Source organism: Mustela nivalis (genome assembly GCF_964662115.1).
Source record: "Mustela nivalis genome assembly, chromosome: 8".
NCBI classification, from domain to species: domain Eukaryota; kingdom Metazoa; phylum Chordata; class Mammalia; order Carnivora; family Mustelidae; genus Mustela; species Mustela nivalis.
Window position 1 is genome coordinate 75,667,529 of NC_139027.1, and position 25,829 is coordinate 75,693,357.

General features: G+C 38.0%; 1 protein-coding gene across 5 annotated transcripts in view; it reads left to right on the forward strand.

Moving 5' to 3' along the window:
- PLEKHH2 (pleckstrin homology, MyTH4 and FERM domain containing H2) overlaps positions 1 to 25,829 on the forward strand; it is a 120,645-nt gene that overhangs the window by 40,147 nt on the left and 54,669 nt on the right. For 4 of the 5 annotated variants that reach the window (XR_014315941.1, XM_082746743.1, XM_082746746.1 and 1 more), the window contains exons 4-14: positions 6,878 to 7,027; positions 8,450 to 8,533; positions 9,160 to 9,241; positions 12,935 to 13,120; positions 15,095 to 16,056; positions 18,821 to 18,896; positions 20,029 to 20,123; positions 20,733 to 20,877; positions 23,529 to 23,665; positions 23,773 to 23,883; positions 24,038 to 24,124. Coding sequence is in view for 4 of the 5 variants with exons in the window: in XM_082746743.1 (XP_082602869.1) it covers positions 6,878 to 7,027; positions 8,450 to 8,533; positions 9,160 to 9,241; positions 12,935 to 13,120; positions 15,095 to 16,056; positions 18,821 to 18,896; positions 20,029 to 20,123; positions 20,733 to 20,877; positions 23,529 to 23,665; positions 23,773 to 23,883; positions 24,038 to 24,124 (2,115 nt within the window). In the remaining variant the exon portion in view is untranslated. The remainder of the gene's footprint in view (positions 1 to 6,877; positions 7,028 to 8,449; positions 8,534 to 9,159; positions 9,242 to 12,934; positions 13,121 to 15,094; positions 16,057 to 18,820; positions 18,897 to 20,028; positions 20,124 to 20,732; positions 20,878 to 23,528; positions 23,666 to 23,772; positions 23,884 to 24,037; positions 24,125 to 25,829) is intronic. The other variant, XM_082746745.1, reaches the window with a different exon arrangement.

Here is a 25,829-nt window from a genome sequence, read left to right on the forward strand (position 1 = left end):
GTGGCAGGTTTCCTACTGAGCAGGGAACCAGACATGGGACTCAGTCCCAGGACTCTGGGATCATGACCTGAGCTGAAGGCCCACGTTTAACCGGCTGAGCCACCCAGGCATGCTTTAAATTAAAATTCTTAATTTATATGTGCAGCGTATGGTTAACTCTGAAAAGTAAATTAATATGTCTTTCTTATTTGTGATTTTCAGGGTTTTCTTTTGTGATTCACTAGATCTTAAGAGCAAAAAAAGAATCGCCATTCCCAATTCAAGGGAAACAAGCCATGGCTGTTTGTAGCTATTAGGACCCAACCACTGATCTTGATAAGCTAGCAGGAAGAATTTCTTATTTGAGGTTATTCTTTGAGGATATCGGGTATAAAGTTATTTAATTCTATGTGCTACATTTTATTTATTTAAAGATTTTATTTATCTTATTTGACAGAGAGAAACAGAAAGAGGGAAGGCAAGCAGGGAAGTAGGAGAGATAGAAGCACACTTCCTGCTGAGCAGGGAGCCCAGTGGGGGGCTCGATCCCAGGACCTTGGGATCATGACCTGAGCCCAAGACATATGCTTAACAACCGAGTCGCCCAGGCACCCTGTGTGCTACATTTTAAAGCAAAAAGTCATCATGATTGGCTAAATGGCCTTAAATCAAACCCCTCCTCCCATAAAGAGTGAGTGATAATTGCAAATCTCCCTGAGTTTCTGTGTAATTTAGCAAATCCAAAGTATTTGGTTTTGTCACACTTTAAATTTGTTTAGTACCTGTTTTGTTATGCTTCACAAGGGATTTTTTTCCTTATGTAATCGTACATTTTATTATATATTATTATACATCATACATATTATACATTATATACATATTACATATTATTCACAGTATTACATACATAATGATTCTGAAAGGTTTTTTTATTTTTATTTTTTAAAGATTTTATTTATTTATTTGATAGACAGAGATCACAAGTAGGCAGAGAGGCAGGTAGAGAGAGGGGGAAGCAGGCTCCCCTCTGAACAGGGAGCCCAAAGCGGAGCTCAGTCCCAGGACCCTGGGACCACAATCTGAGCCGAAGGCAGAGGCTTTAACTCACTGAGCCACCCAGGTGCCCTGATTCTGAAAGTTTATAGGAAATATAAAGAGAGCAAATGAATTCTGATGTACCAATTATATTACCTTCTTGTGGCCTTCACATGACTAAGTAAATGTTATTAACATAGAGTAACCACATCCTTTGCTATCTTTAGCAGTGTCCATGGGACTGTGCCCTATCTGCTGTTTATGTTGCTAAAATTCAGCTTGTCCTTTGTCATTGAGTCATATCCTAATATTTAAACTGTATTTATATTAACCAAAAAGGAACATTTCACCACTAAAAGCAGTAGTCAGCGCAAACTGACTCAACTTTGTATTTGAGCTTTTTTCATTTTTCCCCTTGTTTTTAATGAGTGGCATTATCTTACCTGTACAACCATTAAATAAGTTGGCTGTAGAGAAGAAATTGTACATTTTTCCAGAGAAATCTTGGCGATCATTATGCTGTAGTACATTTTTATTGTAGTGGATCAGAGTTTGGAAAGCAGTATGTGCACATTAATCCCGAATTACTTATGAGTATTCCTGTGAGATAGAAAAACTGCAGATTGCACATGTGGGAGATACTGATAAACAGGATTCATTCTTTATCTGATTAGGTGTATATTACAATCTATTACACTGATTTATGCTAACCAGGGCCACCTGGGTGGCTTAGTCAGTTAAGCAGCTGCCTTTGGCTCAGGTCATGGTCCCAGGGTCCTGGAATCAAGTCCTGCATCAGGCTTCTTGCTCAGCCGGGAGCCTGCTTCTCCCTCTACGGGCCACTCCCCCTGGTTGTGTGCATGCTCTCTTGCTCTCTCTCTCTGGCAAATAAATAAATAAAATCTTTGATTTATGCTAACCAAAAGGGAGTACAATAATTTCCCCTATAGAAATTTGTGTTTTCATTCTGTCTTTCTGTTTTCAATCCCTTGCCTGTGTTGGGTGCAGACTTGGTAAGATTTTAAAGTTCTCTCTGACCATTCTAATATGTGGACTAATCTGCCTCCTGTGAAGTTGGTTCTTAGATTCCAAGTCACTTGTGGTTCTTAATAAGTGACAACTACTCAGTCATGCTATTATCCAGGACCTTGTAATGATTTACTTCATTACAGGGAAACCTACTTTATCCAGTGCTACTCCTTTTCTTCTCCAGTAAGAATTGTTCCAGTCTTACTACATAAATTCTGGAGCACTATTTGCAAAATAATTGTGTTTAAGATGCGAAAGAATAATTACTTAATTTGCAGTAAATTTTAAGTAACTGGTAAATGGTCTGGAATTCAAAATAGCCTTATAATTCCTTTCTTCATTCTATTTTGGAATGATCAGGTATTTTTATCATGCCATTGCAACACATATAGGGAAAAAGAAACTTTCAAACCACCCCCCCCCCGAAAATATAGTCACATCTTAATTACCTGTAGTGGGGTAGGTAGGGATGGGGTTAGAAAAGGGAAGAGTATGGGCAGGAAAATTGGGAACAGCATTGGGAGTTGTGTCAGTCCCCAAGACTTTCCTCAAGGTTTGATGATTCCCCAGAAGAACTCACAGAACTCAGAAAAGCTGTTATACTCACGGTTATGTTTTATTACAGTGAAAGCTTACAGATTAAAATCAGCAAAGGAAAAATGCACATAGAGCAGAGTCCAGGAGAAACCAGATGTGAGCTTCCAGTTGTCCTCTCTCACTGGAGTTACACAGGGATGCACTTAATTCTCCCATCAGCGATATGTGACAACATACAAAATATTGCTGACTAGGGAAATTCATCTGAGCCTTGGTGTCCAGAATTTTTATTGGCAGGGGGTGGGGCTGGTAGTGTCAGTCTTGTAGGCATGGAGTGCATGTGTGATTGACCTTAGCTATTCAGTTTCCAACCTTGCACAGGTCAAAATGATACAGTGTGGTCCAGGACCCAAGGTGAATGGGGAAAAGAAGAGGCTTTCACCATAAATTACACTATTGGCATAAACTATCAGGTGTGGCCCAATTTCTCAAGTGTATAGAGTCTTATCAGGCAAGATATTACAAGGGCACAGAAGTTATTTTTTTTCCAGGAGCTAGGCAAATGCCAGTTCTTTTTCTGGAATGTGCAGGGTTCCAGCACCCCCAAGTCTGCTGAGTTAATCCTTTACTACAAAATAGCTTAGGGCGCTCAGAAGCAATAAAGGTTTTGGGGAAATGGCTGAGATACATGGGTGCAACCAGAGGCTCTCCTAGAAGAAAAGGAAAAAGGTAGCCTAAAAGTGCAAAGCATTCTTCCCCAAAGAAGATCCATATAATTGCAAGTTTCTTTCATGAGCAATTTGAATTCATAGGTGTTTGTTATTGGTCAGTCTCTGAGTAGTTGAAATTCTTATATGGTTCAGACCATATAAGACCTGGAGAAAGAACTGGGCTGTTTTCTGTGTACTTGAAGTGAGATATTTTAAAAGGCTCCTTGGTGTTTCTGTAGGCCCTTTTCTTTTCTGTAGACATATTATTCGTGTGAATTACAAAGGAAGGCTGGTGGATCCTGTGGAACTTGGTCCTAACAGGAGCACTTGGGAAGTAGATTGCCTGTAACTATTTTGTGAGATCTCTCCCTAAGAGATTTTGCTGTTCTTGCCTGTATTTTTCTTGCCCGGGAAGGTTTTGTTTACCTAAAAGTAATGGTCAAATTAAACAGTCATACATAGCAAAAATGCATCCAAGGAGCTCTGACTGTAGCTTCCAGTCATAAAAGGAGAATACCTTTTATTTTTTTTTTTAATTTTTTATTTTTTATAAACATATATTTTTATCCCCAGGGGTACAGGTCTGTGAATCACCAGGTTTACACACTTCACAGCACTCACCCAAGCACATACCCTCCCCAATGTCCATAATCCCACCCCCTTCTCCCAACCCCCCTCCCCCCAGCAACCCTCAGTTTGTTTTGTGAGATTAAGAGTCACTTATGGTTTGTCTCCCTCCCAATCCCATCTTGTTTCATTGATTCTTCTCGTACCCACTTAAGCCCCCATGCTGCAAGGAGAATACCTTTTAAATGGAACACATTTTTCAGGGGATAAGAGTACTCCCAAATCAGGGGCTCCAGGCTGGGTCAGTCAGTTGAGCGTCTGCCTTTGGCTCTGGTCATGATCAAGCTCGCTGTCAGGCTCCCTGCTCTGCACAGAGTCTGTCTCTCTCTCTCCCTTTGCCTTCCTCCCCCCATGCTCTCTGTCTTACTATCTCTCAAATAAATACATAAAATCTTAAAAAAAAAAAAAAAAAAAGGGAGTACTCCCAAATCATAGTTTTCTAGAACTGTAGACCTTTCCTAGCAATAATAGGACAATTTTATGTGGGTAGTCCAGTGTTTGTAGGGTGGCTTGCTCTGACTTAATAAAAGGAGATTATAGATGTAGATCTGGTAATATTTATTTATATTCTTATTCAGTTTTTTTTTTTTTAGGTTTACAGGGCAGAAATATTTCTTCCCTTCTAAGTTCTTTGGCTTGTCTAATAATTAAATTGGCATAAGCTAGATTAATAGGAGAAAAACAAGTTTAATTTCATATACACGGGAGCTCCATAAAAATAAGGGACTCAAAGAAGTGACCATAGCAGGCAAATTTTATACCATTTAGACAAAAAAACAGTACATTTGTGAAGAGTTGACAAGACAAAGGGGCTTGGGCTTAGGGTAGTAAATTAGTGAAGAAATAACAAGGTTTGTTTACACAGCCTTTTCAGCCCTAAATTCCCTGTCTCTGATGATAAGGGTGTCTTCTTCCCTCCTGGTACAGGAGGAGGATTTATTTCTAGTTTTCAGGGGAACAAAAGAGGGTCGGGGTGTTCTTACACCAGCTGTTTCTTAGGTAACTTGAATTCAGAATAATCAATATGCCAAAGTGGCGTATTTGGGGCTGGCACATTCTGCTCCCGGACAGGCCTGTCATCTATTACTCTGTCCCCGAAGAACTAGCATTGTGAACTTGGTCTCTGCCCTTCTTTCTCTGCTTCCACACTATAGAATGTCCTGTGTAGAACTGACTGAACCATCTTAAGAATGATCCTTGATATTTATTGTTCAGCTTTCTGTCCTCCTCTGACTGTTTTTCATGGTAGCATTTCTGATGTAGACCTTTGTCCTTGACTTCTTGGTCTGCCATTCCTGCAGAAAACCTACTATATTATGTTAAAAAATATAAATCTTAAGATAACTTAAAATTATCGCTTGGGTAGTGGAATGCAGGATTTTTCTCCAACTTTTAAAATCTACTTTTATTTTTATTGTTTTCAGACATCTGGGTGGTATTTAAGTAGGACCCTTTGGCATCGGAGTTGAGTTTACATTTCTCTGGTGAACCCACAGATGACACCTTGTATTCACAGTTTAAAAAACAGAACCAAACTAACCTTAACACCCTCCTTCCAGAAACCCTCATTTGTCAAGTATTTTTGAACTCTAAGTTGATTCATCATGATTTTTCGGAGGTGTTTTTAACAGTTTAAGATGTTTCATTGTAATTTTCAATAATTTCTCAAATGCTCTTGCATATTTTTCTTCTTTGCCCTCTACAATCTAAAACATTACAAAAACTACATTCTTGCCTGTTTGGAGTATATGGAGTAGAAGTCTTAATATACAGTGCCCAGTACTTTCTTTCTTACTGTCATTAACATCTCACACATTCCTTCATATGCCCAAATGTGTTTTGCAAAAGATTCAAGCAGAGCCAGTGTATCTTAGGTATTAAAGCGTCACAACAACCTCAGGTCACACACCAGTATCTTTTTATCTTGCTCTACGTTTTCCTACTGCCTTTACCTCCTTGTATGGCATACTGTATGATTTTTACATCTTATATTTGTGATCTGTCTTACCTACTAGAATGTAATTTCTATGCGGACAGAGATTTTGGGTCCATTTTATTCACTGATGTCTTCCCAGGGCCTGGCACTTGGCAACTATTCACTGTGTTTGTTAAATGAATGAATCTATAAACCCTCACTGAACATACTCTCTTACCTACATCTTGATTCTCATAGTTTTTTATTTTTTATATTCCATCATTTGGGTCTTTAAAGCTTTTTTGTTTTCCTTTTCCTTTCCATTGTGTGTGTTTGTTTTTCACCCAAGTTCAATATTTTTTTTTCCCCAAAATGTGCTATTACACCTGGTCATCCAATCTGATCTTTTCTCACTACTCACTTCTTTACTTTATATTCCTCCTTCCTTTAAAATATGAAAAAATGAGGGCTGCAAACTTTCTGATTCTATACTAACATGGAATATTTCACATATTATCATTGTTCTAGTAAATATGTGCATTACATTATAGCAAAATTCTGACAATCTCTTTTGTGCCCTTATGTACCTCAAAGGTAAACACCACTTGGCAAAATAGTCTCCAGACCTTATAATTGTTAAATACATTAGTCTTCTGACTTTATAAGTGTTAAATTATTAAAACATGCTATACATAAAATCTTAAAAAAAAAAAAAAAGGGGGCGCCTGGGTAGCTCAGTGGGTTAAGCCTCTGCCTTCAGCTCAGGTCATGATCTCAGGGTCCTGGGATTGAGTCCCACATCGGGCTCTCTGCTCAGCAGGGGGTCTGCTTCCCTTCTCTATCTGCCTGCTTCTGTCTACTTGTGTTCTCTGTCTGTCAAATAAATAAATAAAATATTTAAAAAAAACACAACATGCTATACAATATTTTGTTTTTATGATGATACCTTTGAGGAATGTATTTAATGTTAAAGTAAAATGCTAAGTTTAATACTGTAATAAATTAATTACATGCATAATATTAATTTTCTAACCTCTGAATTCAGGTACAAGTTATGGAAGAGAAATTAAAAGCAGCTAATATTCAAACCAGTGAATCAGAAACAAGGCTGTATAAAAAGTGTCAAGATCTGGAGACCCTAATACAAGAAAAAGATGACATCATTCAAAACCTGGAACTGCAGCTTGAAGAACAGGTTAGGAAGAACTGGATCATCACAGTCTAAATACATGCATTTATTTATGCATAATCACAAAGATTAAAGAGGGAGCCCACACTTCTAAATTTGGGTCAGAAATCTCACTATTTGGTCAGCTCCTGGAGTCTAAGCACATTTACTGGTGAAAGGTACAAATAAAATGGTATTCTCTTTAAGTCTGGGTGATTCCAAAGCCATATCTAACACTTTTTGGATGCAACCGTGCTCCTTAACTTTCAGACTTTTCAGAGTATGATGTAGTTTTCAGCTTCAAAACATTTGGTTGTCAGCAGGCATTTCTCTCTGTAAAATTTTTGAGATAGATCTTTGCTTTAGATTTTTAGGGTGTTGGAAATAAATACTTATGGAACATTGTGTTTTAAAAGTACGTTTGATGTGAACCCTTCTGTTAAAAATGTATACACTGTCTTTAAACCACTTAGTTTTTAGTTTACTTTAAAATTTTCTTAGGAATATTTATTTATTTATTTAGGGGAAAAAATTGCATTAAGGTCATTTGCTTAAATCATCATTTAGCATCACATGGGGCGCCTGGGTGGCTCAGTGGGTTGGGGCCTCTGCCTTCAGCTAGAGTCATGATCCCAGAGGTCCTGGGGTCGAGCCCTGCATCGGGCTCTCTGCTCGGCGGGAGGCCTGCTTCCTCCTCTCTCTCTGCCTACTTGTGATCTCTGTCTCTCCAATAAATAAATTTTTAAAAAATCATCATTTAGCATCACTTAAGGATGACCACTATGAAATTAATAAATCTGCTAAATTGTTTTTTATCTTCAGAATATATTTTTCTATTACTCTGGGAATTCATATTTCTTTAGGTCAGTGGTTTCCAACTTTTCACCACCCCCAGCGATTTATATGACAGTCACATTCTCCTAGTTTTGTGAACATAACCAGGTTTCAAGGTTGGTAAATGTGAGCTACAGTTTTTTATTTCATTTTTGCTGAATTTTTAAAAACTTGCATGTAAAAATAAAATAAAATAAAATATATGAGAAATAAAAACTTGTATTTGAGGGGAAAACAAACCATGTTCCAGAAGAGATTCTGATTCTCTTTTCCCTAACCTGGTTGACCCCTCTCCTACAGTTATAAACCCTAGATCATTTCCAGAAATCATTTATTTTGTTGATAAATTCAGTGCTTGGATTTCAGTATAAGATCTTTCTGAGAAAGAGAATTTAACAGTTATTCAAACTAGTAATATTTTCATATGCTTTATGGTTTATTATTATGTCTGTTGGACGATGGTTCTCGTTTTTTTTACTCTATTTGATGATTTGAAGGTAGGTGTATTAACTTGGAAATGAGTTTTAAGTGGATTGGTCCTTTATATTTATGATGTAATGTTTCCAGACCAGTGAGCCTATGTTTGAACTAAATGCACTGCCAATGTTATTTCAGAAACAAATAAGGATACAAGAAGCTAAAATAATAGAAGAGAAAGCAGCTAAGATCAAAGAATGGGTAACACTTAAATTAAATGAGGTATTTATTTCTATATTTTGCCTTTTCTTTATCTTTTACTTAATTTGAATAGATAAGTCATCAGAGTATCTGATCATTTGGAATGAAACAAAATTCTGATCAGTTGGTGGTGCTGCTGTCTTTTGGCAAATGTGAGATAGGCAGCTTTCATTCTTATGTCCAATGTATTTCTGAAATTAAAAATATTGATAGACTCCTAGTAAACAGTATAAGTAGCCTCATTCTAGGTGGTTGATTTTAGTTCTAATTAGCTAATTTCAAATAATTATAGAACATATGTATATATCACAAAATTAATGTGTTCAGTATCTTGAGAAGTACACATTGGTTTATATGGCAGATTAAATGCTGAAATAGTTTGATTTAAAACAATTTTACAGTGGGAAAGGCATGAAAATGCCCTGGGGTTAAAATATTTGAACTCTCAGTTCTGGAAAAAATAAATATCAGAGCTCTAATTACCTAGGTTGATAATTATGCTGATAAATTCATCTGCTATTTGGTCATCATTTCTTTTGTATTTTGCTTACATGTAATTAGGTATTAACATTTTAAAATATTATGATTTGCTAGTACATTTTAGAAGTATTATTCCTGTATAAAAGGATACCATTATGTCCTTTCAGCTGGAATTAGAAAATCAGAATCTTCGTTTGATCAACCAAAACCAAACTGAAGAGATAAGAACATTACAGTCAAAACTACAAGGTATGAGTATTTTGACTAAGATAGCTTAGTTGTGTTTATTAGGCTATACAGAATTTTATTGTTGAACATTTGAAATATGCCTAGCACTACCAAGGAGCTGAATTTTTGCATTTTATTAATTTGAATAGATTTTAATTTAAAGAGCCACATGTCTATATTAGCACAGCTAGACAATTTTGTAAATAACCCAAAGGGGGTTAATACTAATTTGAATGTTTAATTTCAGGTATGTTTGCTTTAAAAAAAAATCAGTTATTTTCTATTTTCACTTGTGTTGTGGTGATCAATAGTGAGTGAAATTCTTACAGCCTGAATATTTTCATCAGAATTTTATAATATGAATAATAAACTCTTTGCATTTTCCAATGCTTAGGGTTACTTTCTTTTTAGCATGAAAGCCTAAAGATGGGTGGTAGAGTTAGAGATAGATATTTACTTATTATAATTGCTATGATGAGCACCAGTCAAGTACACATTGAGCTGAGGACAAGGTGAATCCGCAGGGTTATTAGATCCTGGCCTACCACAGTGGTTTTCAACCTTATTTAGCAACAGAACTCCTTTTAAAACAGTACCAAAAAAAAAACAAAAAACAAAAACAAAAAACCCCAAAGAGTATTTTTTTTTCCTGTAGAATCTCAAGAGATAAAACAGGTGAAAGCAGTTTTGGTTGATGGGCCCAGAGTTCTGCAGACTCAGCTTTACCCATACCTCTTCTTATATCCATTGTGACATTTCCACAAATGGAGTTCACAGAATGCATTGGGAAAATGCTGGCACAGTAGCAAAAGCATGGACTTTGAAGTCAACCTTAATGCCCATGATTTAATAACTGTTATATTGCTGGATTTTTTTTTCTTTTACATCAGTAAAATGGTAATGGTACTAGTGCCTTCCTGGTTTCATGGGTATTTGTTGATTTTATAAAACGTGTGAAACCATTTTGTCTACTGCATGTTCATACTTATTGCGGTCGTTTTGTTAAAGAAAAAGCTCCTGTTTTCCTTTTCTCTCAATACCTCTGACACCAGACATGTGTGAGTTGTTTTTCTGTTTTTTTGTTTAATTTATTCGACAGACAGAAATCACAAATAGGCAGAGAGGCAGGTGGGGGTGGGGAGAGGCTCCCTGCTGAGCAGAGATCCCAAAGTGGGGCTCAATCCCAGGACCCTGAGATCATGACCTGAGCTGAAGGCAGAGGCTTAACCCACTGAGCCACCCAGGTGCCCCTGTGTATGAGTTTTTCCACACAAAGCAATTCTCCAATTCCCAGAGGATACCGACTCCCTGTCCTTCAAATTTAACCCAATTCTGACATTATCTACTTAAAGTTAGCATCAGATCCCACAGGTTACAGGTTTGATCCCACAAAACTACCCCCCCACACCACTTCATACATCACTTCGAACACAATTGTAAATATCAGTTCTCAACCATGCTTCTGGCCCACTGGCTATAAATCAAAGGTTCCCATGACCCTCCCCAGGTTTGATATTTTGCTACAGCCGCTCACAGAACTCAGGCAAACAGTTTACTTACTAGATTGCTGGTTTATTACAAAAAACAAAACTCAGGAACAGCCACGATGAATGAGATGCAGAGGGTGTGAGGTATGGAGAAGGGGCACAGAGCTTCCATGTTCTCTCCAAGCACACCACCCTCCCAGTACCTCCACGCATTCACCAACCTGGAAGTCCATTCTTTTGGGTTTTTATGGAGACTTCATTATGTAGGCTTGACTGACTAAAATCATTGGCCATTGGTGGTTAAGTCAGTTTTCAACCCTCCCCTCCCCTGAGGTCAGAGGTAGGGAGTCATAGAGGTTGAGGCCAAAAGTTCCAGTCTTCTAATCACATAGTTGGTTCCCCTGGCAACCAGCTCCCATCCTGGGGCTGTCTAGTGGCTTTCCAAAAATCACCTCATCAACATAAGCTCAGATGTGGTTGAAAGGGTTTGTTATGAATACAAAAGATAACTTTTATTGCTCTTACCACTTGGTAAATTCCAAAGGTTTTAGAAGCCCAGAACCATGGATGAAGACCAGCATAGTTCTTATATCACACACTTCCTCCAACGATATGATGGGAAGTTGGTGTCCATGTGGTTGATCTAGAATTCCATGTTCACCTATAAAACCATTGACATGGATTGAATGTACTAAGCCTAGCTCTGAAAAGGCTGTTATTTTATCTGATATTCTTAGCTTGCAATTCTAGTCTTCATTGGCAGTCTGTTGGGTCTTGTAGACGAAGGAGTGTGAATCCTAGGAGCCTCGACTTAGACTGGAGAAGAATAGATACAATTAAGTAGATATAATATAGTACCTTAAAAATGTATGTGCATGTCTGTGGTTATTAAAATACTGTGGATTGGTTCTGTGAGACATATTCAACATGAAAATAATAAAAGATATACCTAAAGGAATACACTATAAAAGATATTTTTCTTTTTTTTCAATTTTTTTAAAAAGATATTTTTCTTATGCTCCAGTCAGTTCTCAGCTGCTATTTAATTTACCCCTTTGGTGTTCTTCCAGAGTTAATTAAAAATTTAATTTTGGGGGGAATCTTTTCTTACTGTCACTAGGATCTCTATGCTTTTAAAGATTTTATTTATTTATTTTAGGAAGAGAAAGAGAGTGGGGGCAGGCAAAAGAAAAGGGAGGCAAGAATCTTAAGAAGATTGCTTTTTTTTAAGGGTTTATTTATTTATGCGACACAGAGAGATCACAAGTGCACAGAGAGGCAGGCAGAGAGAGAGAGAGAAGGAGAAGCAGACTCCCTGCTGAGCAGAGAGCCCGATGTGGGGCTTGATCCCAGGACCCTGAGATCATGACCTGAGCTGAAGACAGAGGCTTAACCCACTGAGCCACCCAGGTGTCCCTTAAGCAGATTCCTTAAGTCTGCCTGATGTGGGGCTCAATCCCAGGACTCAGATCATGACTGAGCCACAATAAGAGTTGGACACTTACCGACTGCACCACCCAGGCGCCCCTCTCCATGCTTTTAATCTTGCAAGCAGGGAGGTTATAACTTCTAGAAGATAGATTAACTCGTGATTAATTACTCCTCGAGCTATCTAAATTCTCTACCTAGAAACTGTCCCCTCCCCCCTTTTTTCCTCTGAAGAAGTGATGAGGACTCTCCATATTGTGGTCATCATAGATCAAGCCCCTACATCTGCTCTTTTGGGAAAAGCGAACTGGAAACTAAGATAGCAAAAGTTAGTACAATGGCCATGTGATATTTGCCCCAACTGATGATCTGAATTTCTTTGGTTGTCCTGGCAACTACGACCTCAGTCCCTCTTCCCTCACCATTAGTAGCATTACTGCCCAATCAAATTTTACCAGTTTTTGACTGCTATTTACCAGTACCATGATTTTGCAAGATGCTATAACCCTCTCCTTGTCTACAGTCTGTTTTTTTGTTTGTGGTTTTGTTTCTGTTTAAGAACTACTTTTAAAGGGATTAGAGTTTCTCCCTACAGTTAAAAAACGTTTAGAACATTCAAAATGTAAAAATAGATTTAAACATTAGCCTGTGATACTAGACATTGAGGGGTCTATGTTACTAGACTAGGCTTTTTTCTGGTATAAGGAGTGATTTGTCCAGACTTTTATATGCTTTGGTTCTGTGTTTAATAAACTGTCATAAAAAATTCAGATCTTGATTTTGATTAATGATCTTGCAGAAGTTCAAGGGAAGAAGTCATCTACTCTCTCTACACCAAAGCTTTCAGAAGGCCAGCGCCTAAGCAGTTTGACCTTTGGGTGCTTTTTATCCCGAGCAAGGAGTCCTCCTCAAGTAGTAAAATCTGAGGAAATGAGCAAGATATCATTTAAAGAGCCCGAGTTCACAGAGGGAAAAGACATAGAAGGTATTTATGGACTAGAGAAATTTACTTTGACTTTTTTTTTAAAAAAGGAAAAATAATTTGCTAGGATTCATCCAAATATAACTTAAATTTCCTTGTGTTTTTTTTTTCTTGACAAGTTGATGTTGTATGAAAATATTTTTAAAGAGCAATCCAGCCTTTAATTTGTATACCTAGTTATCTTGTGTGGGGTTTTTTTTGGAGTCTTTGACAAAGATGCATAGAAGAGACTGATTTTCCCCTCTTGATACTTTCTCCTGCTGTAGGTAGCAGTGATATTTAAAATTAAAAAGCTCACTGTTGTACCTACAAGGTACTTGTTTTAGCTGAGTTTCACATTAGAACTATGAACTTTCTATTATTTACTTAAAATATTTAAAAATTACCTGATATTAAATATGAAGTTAAATATGGCATAGCAAACTTATAAAGAAAAAGAACATCAGGGGACAATTTATTAAGTGCTTTGATTTTCCCTTACCCATTTTGCTTCAAAGAGAAAAATATTTGCTTTGATTTTTGCCTTTTCCGTTTTGCTTCAAAGAGGAAAATATTTGCATAGATGTTTAAGTCCTGGACCTGTGTGCAGGTTTCTACCCTTCTTTTATTTGTAAAGCCCCTTTAAAATTTTGCTCTGTTGTGCCGCTGCTGGCTTTGCCACCTGTAGTGTGACTTTGCCCAAATATTTTAGAAAGCGTTGAATGTGCATCGTCTGTGTTTTCAGTTCCCGCTTCCTTCCTCCAAAGGAGAAAAAATATAGCCCTAAAAGCCGGCTCTATACTTGGTCATGAAATCCTGACAACATAATGCTTTTCCAAGCAGAATTGTCCTTTGCTACTTGCTTTTATGCTGTTGCCTGCAATTTATTTTTCTTTTCTGAGCAGTCATGTTAATTTTCCTTCCACTTTCAAATAGTCAGTTGAGTATTGCTTGGTATACCTGAGGTTGGCTGGCCTGAAGCTCTTGCCCACTTGCAAATTTAACAATTTGCTTTATATCAAATCATCAAGTTTGGGGTGCCTGGGTGGCTCAGTGGGTTGAGCCTCTGCCTTGGCCACAGGTCATGATCCCAGGGTCCTGGGATCAAGCCCTGCATTGGGCTCTCTGCTCAGCAGGGAGCCTGCTCCCCCCGCACTCTCTCTCTGCCTGCCTCTCTGCCTACTTATGATCTCTGTCAAATAAATAAATAAAATCTTTTAAAAAAATCATCAAGTTTATTTGTTCAGCCTCTAGTTCCTTGTTATGAAAGTCATGTCTATGTTTTAAAAGTTTCTCTTGTGCTCTTTATAAATTGTACAAATGTTTAGTTTGGTGTTTATGAAGCCAGTGGTTCCTTCTGTTAATTATATTCAAAACAAAAATAAGCCACGTCAAAAGACATTGTTAAACAGCATTATTCTTGTTATAAAAACACATTTGGAGTTATGAATAAACCCTAAGTAGAGCCAGGAAGGCTTTTCTGTGTTTATGTTTCTTCATGGCTTTGCATATTCCATGTATTGAAGCTTGGGAACAAAGTTTGTGTTTTTTTTTTTAAACTATAACTTTATATTTATTGTGTTTAAATTTTCTTATGATAATTTTAAAATTTAGTTGAAAGAGTGTCGTCCTTTGCTTTGCTTTAAAATAGAATTAGTGGTATCCTTTGGTGGCTGCTTTCTTTGATAGTCAGAGTTGCCCTGTTTCACATTTTGCTTCTTTCATTTTAAACCGTTGTCAGTATCCTTTTTCCCCAATGTGTTTCTTTGTAAAAAGCAGTTTAATTTCATCTTCTATTGAAGTGTTAGGGCTCATATTTTACCTTAAAGCTTACAGTTTTCAAAGTGGGGTTTAAACAAGACAACTAAAAAAGGATCATGTAAATTAGCGTTAGTCATATGAAAATTCCAGTTTTTACAATGTAGTTTCATAAAGCTAACTGTACAGAAAGATTACATTATCAAAGACAACATGCTGATATGACATATATTTTTCTAGAAATGGAAATTCCAGAAAAGTCAGGCGAGAAGCAAATTCAAGAAAACAACCGGGGTCAGAGAACGTTGCCTCAAACCCCCTGTGTCCCGGAACAGAATCGGAAAACAAGAACGAGCTTTGCAACAGATGGTGGCACATCCCAGAATTCTGGAGCCCCAGGGAGCGACTGGAGTTCTGATGAGGAAGACGGGAGCAAAGGAAGGTCCAAGTGCAGATACACGTCCACCCTTTCCAGTCACACCTCGGAGGAAGGGGTCCACTGTAGCAGAATGTGCAGCGAGGCATACCTGACAGCATCTGATGACAGCAGTTCTATATTTGAAGAAGAGACTTTTGGCATAAAGAGACCAGAACACAAGAAGCTGTATTCTTGGCAACAGGAGGCCCAGTGGAAAGCTCAGAACTGTCCTCTTGTAAAGGGAAATTCTGAATCAAGTAAAAAGGAGCAGGACAGTTCGTCAGATGAACTGAATAAAAAATTTCAGTCTCAGAGACTGGATTATTCATCGTCATCAAGTGAGGCCAACACCCCCAGCCCTATTTTGACCCCAGCTTTGACGCCCAAGCATCCTAACCCACTGCCTGGAAAATGTATGCAATTAGTGCCTTCATCAAACCTGCCGCCCCCAAAGTTACGGATTCCTAACGTGTTCAGCATAAGTGTGGCCCTAGCCAAAAGGCACTTAAGCCAACCACAGTTAAGTTCCGACAGGATGTTTGGTACCAACAGGAATGCCATAAGCATGATCCGACCGCTCAGACCTCAGGAAACAGACCTTGATCTGGTTGATGATGACAGTACAGAAATTTTAGAGAATATGGACACCAGTTGTGATGATGGATTATTTTCCCATGACTCCCTGGAATCCCCGTGCTCCGATGACCAGGAACCCAGTGACTCGGCCAAGAAGCCGGCGTGTGGCAAACCGCCCACCCCACCCCTGCACCGCTTTCCCTCTTGGGTAAATGAGATTGCTGTGTGTGACGCGTGCACGCTGGTTTTTAACTAACACCCATTTTCAGGTTTTACTTTACTTCTTTTCTTGTTTTTTTTTTAACAATCCAGATTGTTCTGAAACATCTCACTTTTCAGAATACTGTTTCCCCTCCTTTTTTCACACTGAGTTGTGTGTCAATGGAGAAATAAGAAAAAGTGAAGACATGTGGGAGATCAAAATATTACCTTTATTACTGAGAAAACTGATTTTAGAGAAATCAGGGCAGATGAGCTTTCCAATACTGAACTTGGAATTCTCTAGATTTATAAGCCCAGTCCCAGGTAGCCCTGGACCTCCAGAGGCTTCTTCAGGGGAGGGTCACCTCTCCGAAGTAGCTTGCAGCCCAGAGAAAGAACAAGTGGTATTTCCTGAGCTATTACTTCTCCAGAGAAAGGAGAGAGACAGGTGGCTGTCCACTTTTTCCTTCTAAGCTTGCCAGTCACGTTAAGCCACTCCTCCTCCTTGGGAGGGAGAAATGAATGGTTGGAGAGGAATCCGGAATGTTACTGGAGTTCCCTCCCCCGGAAGGAAATATCAAGGGTGTGGAAGAAGGGTTCCTCCTACCTGTGTAATACTTTGGGCAAATTCGGAACTAGGATACTTAACTCTTGGTGGTCATTAGTTTTTGAACTTAATCATTACTTGATTAACTTTAAGAGAAATTTAACTTTTCTCTTCATGAGCTTATAAATCCATTGCTTTAACCAAAAGTATCTTACTGTGTATCTAGAATAGATTGAAATTTCTTCCATTGAAAACACTGAATATTAATACAATAGGTAAACCACCATTGTGTGATTCTTTATAGAAATATCTATATCACTCAATTTTAAAAGTCATTCTTATCTTTGAAACAAATTATCTGTCTTGCAGATTTAACTTCTCCTTCACATATTGACGTAGTTTAAATTTAGGCCTCCAGAGAAGCATTAGGGTTGCAGGATTTTGAGGGTTTGGGGATCACATTCCATTGTTATTATTTATTTAGTGACCAATGTGATTTTAAGAAAATTAAGGTAGCCATATTTTCCTACTGTAAATTCAGACCTTAAGATGTATCTGCTCTTACTTACTTTCAAAAGAACATTTCTTTCTGGGGCCTACATGAAACCGTCTGCAGTTCATTATTAAACTCTGGATAGCACATAAAAAAGTAGACATTATTGGCATGTGAATCGCTGGAATTTCAATTATGTTATCCTTTAGGCAGTGAGGATTTGAAATTTTTGCTTCTTTTATTATGTTGAGATTTTCAGAGATTTAGGTTAGGTTTTTCAAGTTCGTTTTATTTGGCAAACCATTTTCCTCCTCTGTTGCCTTTCTCTCTTCAATTTGTCTTCTGAAGCTATTCAATCCTGAAAAAGTAGTATTGCTTTTCAAAAGCCTAGTAGCAGGCTGGCCAAGTTTGAGGTTTTATTTTGGTATTTGTTAGGTATTTTCAGGTTTCAAGGAAAAGAGACGTATTCCAGTTACCTCAATTTATGAGGGTTCATTTTAAGGATTTTTAAGAGGTTATTTGAAGGCATAGCCCATCCTTACAGAATTGGAATATCTTTCAAAATACAATAGTCACCGTAGTGGGAAAACATGAGGATTCAGCAGCACCTCTAATTGTCAACTCCTTAGAACAGGTGACATCCAGTGTCCCTGGACCCGTGGCTTAGCCTCACCTCTCCTGTCTGCAGTGACTCTGCTTGTCTCACTACTGCTAACTCATCTCCTCCACTCCGTCATGCTTTCAGCGGCCTCTCCTGCTTTCTCCCGTGTTTACATATCTTCCTGTTCCGCCGGCTCTACTGTTCATCTCTGTGTGCGTATCTCACAACCCCGTTCGCAAAGAAACCGCATCTGGTTCATTCACTCAGCCGCTCTTCAAATGAAAAGGTCTCAGACAATGAGGATCCCATGCCCGTTACCTCGCAGGCCGCTGGCTGGCACAGTCCTGAAGAGGACTGCCTTAACCACCTGGTATGCCCTGTCCAGGCAACCGTGTCCAGTTAGATGCAGTAGAGAATTCAGGACATGATGATCATGTATTAAGAACTACTTGGAATCCCTTTTCTTGCAGAGGGCAGGGCTAATAACCTTTCCAATACCCATTTCAGAGATTTCTTTCAAAGAAGAGAAAAGAAGTAAGAAAATATTATAAATTCCATTGCCATTCTCAAATTCATTTTTTATTTGGCCTCCGTTTTTCCTTCTACTTCACTGAAATGTACATTGAAATAAGGAGTTGATAGCACTTAATGCTACTCTGTGATTTCTGACTTCCAGATTTCTCTCCTCTCTTTCACCATATTCTAGAAGAGTAGGATATTAAAGATATTGTTTATGTGTAGTCAATGATTGTGAATGGTATCTAACCTCATATTACAGCCATTCAAGGTCTTATGCTTTTTTTTTTCTCTTTAATCCTGTCTAGAACGGTAGGATACTAAAGGTGGTGTTTATGAGCAGTCAGTGATTATAAGTTTTCTCTTACTTTTTTTCTATCTCTTCAAAAGAACGTAAAATACCAAGCAAAAACTAGGGAACAAAGATAAATAATGGAATGACTAATGGATGGAAAATGTCTGCAGTGCTGTCCACGGTGGCATATTTGAGTTGGCACTGATGATAATTTTATAATAATGCTCCGCTCTGGTGTATATTAAATGAAGAACATGTGTATTGAAAGTAATCATTTCTTTGCTTTAAACATCCAGTTTAAATCTCTCTTTCACATTAGGAGAGCAGAATTTATGCTGTAGCCAAATCAGGTATTCGAATGTCTGAGGCCTTCAATATGGAGAATGTTAATAAAAGTAAGTGATTTTGCATGCGTAGAAACAGAAAGTGGAATGCTGGTGACTAGGGGCTGGGTGGGGGTGGGGAGGGGATGTCATTGTTTAATGGGTATAGAGTTTTAGATTTGCAAGATAAAAGAGTTCTGGAGACCTGATTCATAACAGTGTGCATATAATTACCACTAACTGAACTGCACACTTGGAAATGGCTAAGGTGATAAATTTTATGTTATGTGTTTCTTACTACAGTAAAACTTGTTTCAAAAAATAAGTGATGTTGTATTGCCATTTCACTAGCCAGCAACTTCCTAAACGTCTAAGCTCATTGGAGTAGATAGAATTATGCAAAACTTTTAGAAAATGATTTCTAAGGTTGCCAATTTACATTTAAAGTTGAAATTCACTGTTATCCAATATAGGGGCACAACCACCTATGTTCAACTAGAAGCTGTGGAGTTTCAGTTGTTTAAAACTGCAAAAATATCAGTCTCTGTCCTTTTTTTCAGAGTTTAAAACACATCCCTTCTTTCTTTCTTCAAAAAATTTTTGAAGAAGCAGATGCATTCCCATTATACAAAGTAAAACCAAACAACAGTGAACAGCATCTGGAATAAAAAGAGAAATTTTCCATCGGTTTCTTCTCCTTCTCCTAGCCCCCTCCCTATCCAACACTAAACCAAATCTTAGAGGCAATCATTGATGTTCTATTTCTTCAAAGTGATCTTCTGTTCTTACCATTGGGGAAATTATATTTTAAGCTTTCAACATGAAGTTCACCTGATAAAGTCTTAAGCATGCTGGTGTTTTAACACCTTATCACTATTAGAATTATGAGGAATCGGAGAATATCTTCATAGGATAGTGGTCGCTGAATTAGCAGGTGCTTATGCTATTTCTGCTCAGCCGAGCAGAAATAAAAGCTATGCCGAAGAAATAAAAGCTATGATCCTTACTCTCAAAGAACTTACAGTCTAGTTGGGGAAGTAGCACATGTAAGGCAATAATGAGCCATGGACAAGAGTGCATGCGTGTTCATCCAACTTCTCTTTAACTGGAAATTTTGCTAGCTCACATCCATAAGAAATAGACCTAAGTGCTAGAGAGAAGGTGTTGTTGTTGTTGTTTTAAATCACTTTGTTTCCTGTTTCAGATTCTGTTGCTCTGCTGTCCTATACCACATCAGGACTCTATACCTCTCTGATATACAAGAATATGACAACTCCAGTGTATACAACTTTGAAGGGGGTAAGTCATTACTGATACTGCTGAGCACGTGGCTCTCTTCATGGTGGACCCGGAAAACTGTTTATTCAAGCTCCGGGTTCCATTCTTGACATTTTACTCTGACTTTCCCTTTATAGGGAGTTGTAGACGTTCACACTAATATATCATAAAAAGAGAAGAAATGGAAAGATCTAGAGAAGATATTTACATTTCTCAGAGTTTTAGAGGTCTGGGCCCATTTTTATTGTACCCCATGTGCTTTTCCACAGCCTTCCCCACCCCGGTGGTTAATTGTTTAAAGGAAATATCACAATTAATGATGTAGCAAAGATTCCTAATTTGGAAAGATTTTTCTGTCACTGCCAGGGTTCCCTTCCCTTGCTTGAAGTACTTAATTAAAATAAGTATTGTTAAGTATTAACAGCCTTATGTTTTCAGGAAACTTTTATATTTGACAAATGCCTTGCTAATGAGAATTTGGGATTTAACAACATGACTTCGATAATGCCAAAATATATTCTTGTATTCAAAAAAAAATCTTATTCCATGTCTTCTGCTAAAGCATTTCATATCTAAAAAGAGAGGTGACTTTAGAGATGGACACTTCTAGGCTGTCGTCCTTTTCTTTAGAAGGCAACACAAATAAGCAGCAGCCCGTTCCTGGATGACTCCTCTGGGTCAGAGGAAGAAGATAGCTCCAGATCCAGCTCCCGGACTTCAGAGTCAGACACGCGCAACCGGAGTGGACCAGGCAGCCCCAGAGCCATGAAACGCGGTGAGGCAAAGTCTCAGGCATATGAGACAACTCCATGTAATTCAGGATATTTAATAGGAATTTTATCTCCATAATAGGACTTTTTAAAAACAATCGAAGTACTTGCTTTTACCTGAAGTGAGAAGAGAATTAGCCAGGACTAAGATGCTTATATTTTAGTCCTAATTCTCTTCTTAATTCTTTCTGTGATTCCACCCAAGCCACATGATCTTTTTATTTTAACCTTATCTCTAAGAGAGCAATCAATTTATTATGGGAATAGAGTGTAATAACTGGCCAAAACAAGGTTTCTCTTTTATAGTTAGTGTGTGGCATTTTGGATAATTTATGGGATGGACTTATTTCAGCTCAATTTGTTATGCTAAGTGGCAGAAAATATATCTAAAAACTTGGTGGTTAATGTGATTCTAGGATGGAAATGAAAACTTTACTTTGGGCATGTCTAAGAGTTTTAGTGGATTTTGAAGAAATATTTGGTATAGGTATAGGTGACAGAGAGACATAATCACACTAAACGACACCTGTATTTTATGAAAGACTTTAATGCAGTGTGCTCTATTGGTTTTCAAATTATGTTCCATGGAACTCCTAGGTAATTCCCTCAGCTTCTGGAGCTGCTCAACTTTGATAGGCTTAGTATTTTGCACTTCCACCAGCCTCTTTACTCCTACCTTGACCCCCAAAAGCAGTATCAGGTTACATCACACTATTGCTCAAAATACTGCAAAGACTCATAATGGTTATAAGGTGTTACGTGTCTCTCATGTCTTCGATCTCATATCCTTTCTCCTTCCTTGCTCAGCTCAAGTCACACCAACCCTCTTGCTGTTCCTGAAATGTGCCAGCATGCACAGGACCTCCACACTGATTGTTTCCTCTATCTGGTATTCTGTCCCCCCAGTGACTATCAGGCTAACTCTGGCACCTGCTACAGTGCTTTGCTCAAACACTGTCTTCTCAGTGAGATCCATCCTGAGCACACCATTCAAATTGCAATCCCTTGCTCTACTCCAACCACTTTTAATTCCCTCTAGTCTGCTCTATATTATATCTTTTCCTAGCACTTACTGCCAATATTTTGTCTGTCTCTATTCTGTCTCTGACTAGAATCTATGTCCAATGAAGGCAGAAATTTTTCTTTTGTCGTCTGCTCTGTCCCTAGCACCTAGGGGAGTGCCTAGCACACTGGCCCTGGGGCTGACCACTTGAGATTTGCACTCTACCGTTGTTCCTGCCTGGCTGTTTGACTTTGAACAAATGTTTTGATTTAATCTCTGGACCTTAGTCTCCTTAGAGAATGAAGGCATTAATCAAGATGATCTCTGAGGTCCCTTATAAATCTAAATTTTTATTGTTCTATGAAAAATAAAGACATTATTGTCATGACTGTTACTTGTCTTAGTCAAATAAACAATAATAATGATATAGTGACGTCCTAACAAGTCCCTTAAATGTTAATAAACACTTTAAAAAATTGTCAGATACTGCAATGAATAATGATTTAAAGTCCTTGATTTTATTATATTGAAAATCTCCAATTGTAGGGACCCTGCAAATGTGGCTTGCAACCTGCAAGTAATTTTCTTAAAAAAAGCAAATGAATTATTGTGGAAATGTTCCCTTGAATTTTACTTTGTAACTGCTAGCAAATGAAATAGTTTGTTTATATCTTTAAGTCTTATTTCTTTTCTTTTACAAAAAGATTTAAAAATTTTTTATAAAGTGGTAATATTCAACTTATATGGAAAATACTACTGATGCTGATACTGATACTAATACTTCTTTTGGATGTGAATTACTTTAAAAGTGATTACAGGGGCGCTTGGGTGGCTCAGTGGGTTAAAGCCTCTGCCTTCAGCTCGGATCATGATCCCAGAGTCCTGGTTCTGGGATCTCTGCTCAGCAGGAAGCCTGCCTCCTCCTCTCTCTCTCTGCCTGCCTCTCTGCCTGCTTGTGATCTCTATCTGTCAAATAAATAAATAAAATATTTTTTAAAAAATGACTACAAAAACTAAGTGGTTTAAAATGTAATTGTAGGAGTGCCTGGTTGTCTGTCAGTTAAGCATTTGCCTTGAGCTCAGGTCTTGATCCTGGGGTTCTGGGATTGAGCCCCACATAGGCTCCCTGCTTGGTGGGGAGCCTGCTTCTCCCTCTCCCACTCCCCTCCTTGTGCTCTCTCTCTCTCTCTCTCTCTCTGTGTCAAAATAAATAAATAAAATCTTTCTAAAAAATAAAATGTGTTTGTACAAATCTTGATAAATTAAAATCAAACATTTGTTTGCCTGTATATATGTAATACATACAATGTAAATATGTGAATACACATTTTTAATCCTTAATGAAAGATACATCAGTATCCTTGCATATATCTTATATATGTATATATATGTTGCACAGTTTATGTAAAATTTGCTGTGCCTATAATCATACCAACATGTTCATGTTCCTGTGACTTCCTTGAAGGTTTATATCATAATCCTTTAGTTCTGTTTTCTGCTTTAAAATTTCTTTATGGCAAAGGTATGAGAATAAATCTAGTCTAGGAAGGCTTGTGATTTTGGAATAGCTATATTCCTTAGGAGAACTCACAGCTAGCATTTGGGCCACCTTATTATTAAATATTGACTTAATTTATTTCTTTATTCATCTAGGTGTGTCTCTGTCTTCAGTGGCTTCTGAAAGTGATTATGCCATTCCCCCAGATGCTTACTCCACAGACACAGAATACTCCCAGCCAGAGCAGAAGCTCCCTAAAACCTGCTCATCATCCAGTGATAACGGGAAAAATGTAAACACTGAATCAGTTTTTTTTTTAAAGAAAGAAAATAGTAATGAATCTTGTTAGTTTGAGGCTCCAAAGGGAAACTTAAATTTTTAAAATTTCTTTTTAATTAGGAACCACTGGAAAAATCTGGCTACTTATTAAAAATGAGTGGTAGAGTCAAAACTTGGAAGAGGAGGTGGTTTGTTCTTAAAGGTGGTGAATTACTTTACTATAAGTCTCCGGTGAGTGGGAAGTGCTTGCTTTTTAGAATTGACTTCCTCAAACTCCTGGTTGATTTTCTTTCCTGTAATTCAATTAATGATACAAAGCATTTCTTACTACTACTGTTAACAGGTAATCAATCACTCTTCCTTCGGTTTTCTTCCTTTCCTACAGAGTGATGTAATTAGAAAACCCCAGGGCCATATTGAACTTAGTGCATCCTGCGGCATTTTAAGAGGAGATAACAAACAAACAGTTCAGGTACTTTTTTTTTAACCTTTTTTTAAAAATTTTTCTTTTTTGTGTCATGCAAAACTCAGTTCTTAATGATCCAAGCTAACAGAAAGGAGATTGGATGATTCAGTGTTTCTTTATTCGTTTTGTGTTAAGTGTAGTGCCTCAAAAAACATGTGAAACCCTAGACCTTCTCAGTTAAAAATATAACATCAGTTGGGTTTATGTTGAGTACCTCTCCACAGCACCTCCTTTGCCCTTTATCCCTACACGCTTCTTTCCCTCTACCTGACCTCACAGCTCTCCCAGCTCTCAAACTGTCTAGCTATTTTAGGGAAGGCTTATATGAGAAATGAATTCCCAATATTATTAGTTTTATGTTCTGCTAACTTCAGGAGAGCTTGCATTTTGATATAGAACCAGAAAATGGCATTTCTTCTATGAACTTCAGCTGCTATAACAACAGTGGGAAACCACAAGTGGGAAGAATATTGGTCACACCCTAGACATAGTTGCTGCCCATTAACCCACACAATAAGGCCAGTCTTGCTAGAAGCCTACTAAATGTAAAACATACACTCTTGAGATAGTTTGATAAATGTGATTGAAATTTAGATACTTTATTTCTGAAATACCTTCAATAAATACTATATTCTTATCTTGCTCCTTTGGAGAGTGGAATAAGCCTCATTTTCAATGTTTTCTGGCGATAATAACCTGAAAACTGCCCAAAAACGTAGAAGGGAGAATCAGGAAAAATTTCATCTTGAAGCAAAGCAGATAAGAATCTGGGTGGCACAGTCAGTTAAAGCAGTCAAATCTTGGTTTTGGCTCAGGTCATGATCTCAGGGTCCTGGGATTGAGCCCCACATCAGGGTCCAAGCTCAGCGTGGAGTCGGCTTAAGATTCTCTTCTTCCTTGGGACGCCTGGGTGGCTCAGTTGGTTAAGCAGCTGCCTTTGGCTCAGGTCATGATCCCAGCGTCCTGGGATCGAGTCCCGCATTGGGCTCCTTGCTCAACAGGGAGCCTGCTTCTCCCTCTGCCTCTGCCTGCCATTCTGTCTGCCTGTGCTCGCTCTCTCCCCCTCTCTCTCTCTGATAAATGGATAAAATCTTTAAAAAAAAAAAAAAAAAGATTCTCTTCTTCCTCTGCCCGTTCCCTTCCATGTATACGCTCTCTTTCTGTCTCTCCTTTTCTCTCTCTACCTCTAAAATAAATAAATACATAAAATCTTAAAAAAAAAAAAAGAATCAGCTACAAGCTTCTGAAATATTTGAAATTTTTCAAATGTGGTTAATTTAAGACTGAAAAATTGTGAGTTCGTAATATCTTATATGTTATAAGAATTGCTCTTCTTCCAAACACTTCTTGTTTTAGTTATAATTGATTTCTTCACTTCTATAACAAATAACTCTTTGCTAAAAAATATCTTATTACAATCTCCAGTCATGCTGCTGCTCACTTCAACAGACAGGAACCTGTAGCACATTTAAGGGAGAAAAAGAAATGGTAATGATTAGATGAGATAAAAAACCATGACTCAAAAGCTTAATACTCTGAGGCGCCTGGGTGGCTCAGTGGGTTAAGCCTCTGCCTTCGGCTCAGGTCATGATCCCAGGGTCCTGGGATCAAGCCCCACATCGGGCTCTCTGCTCCGTGGAGAGCCTGCTTCCTCCTCTCTCTCTGCCTGCCTCTCTGCCTACTTGTGATCTCTCTGTCAAATAAATAAATA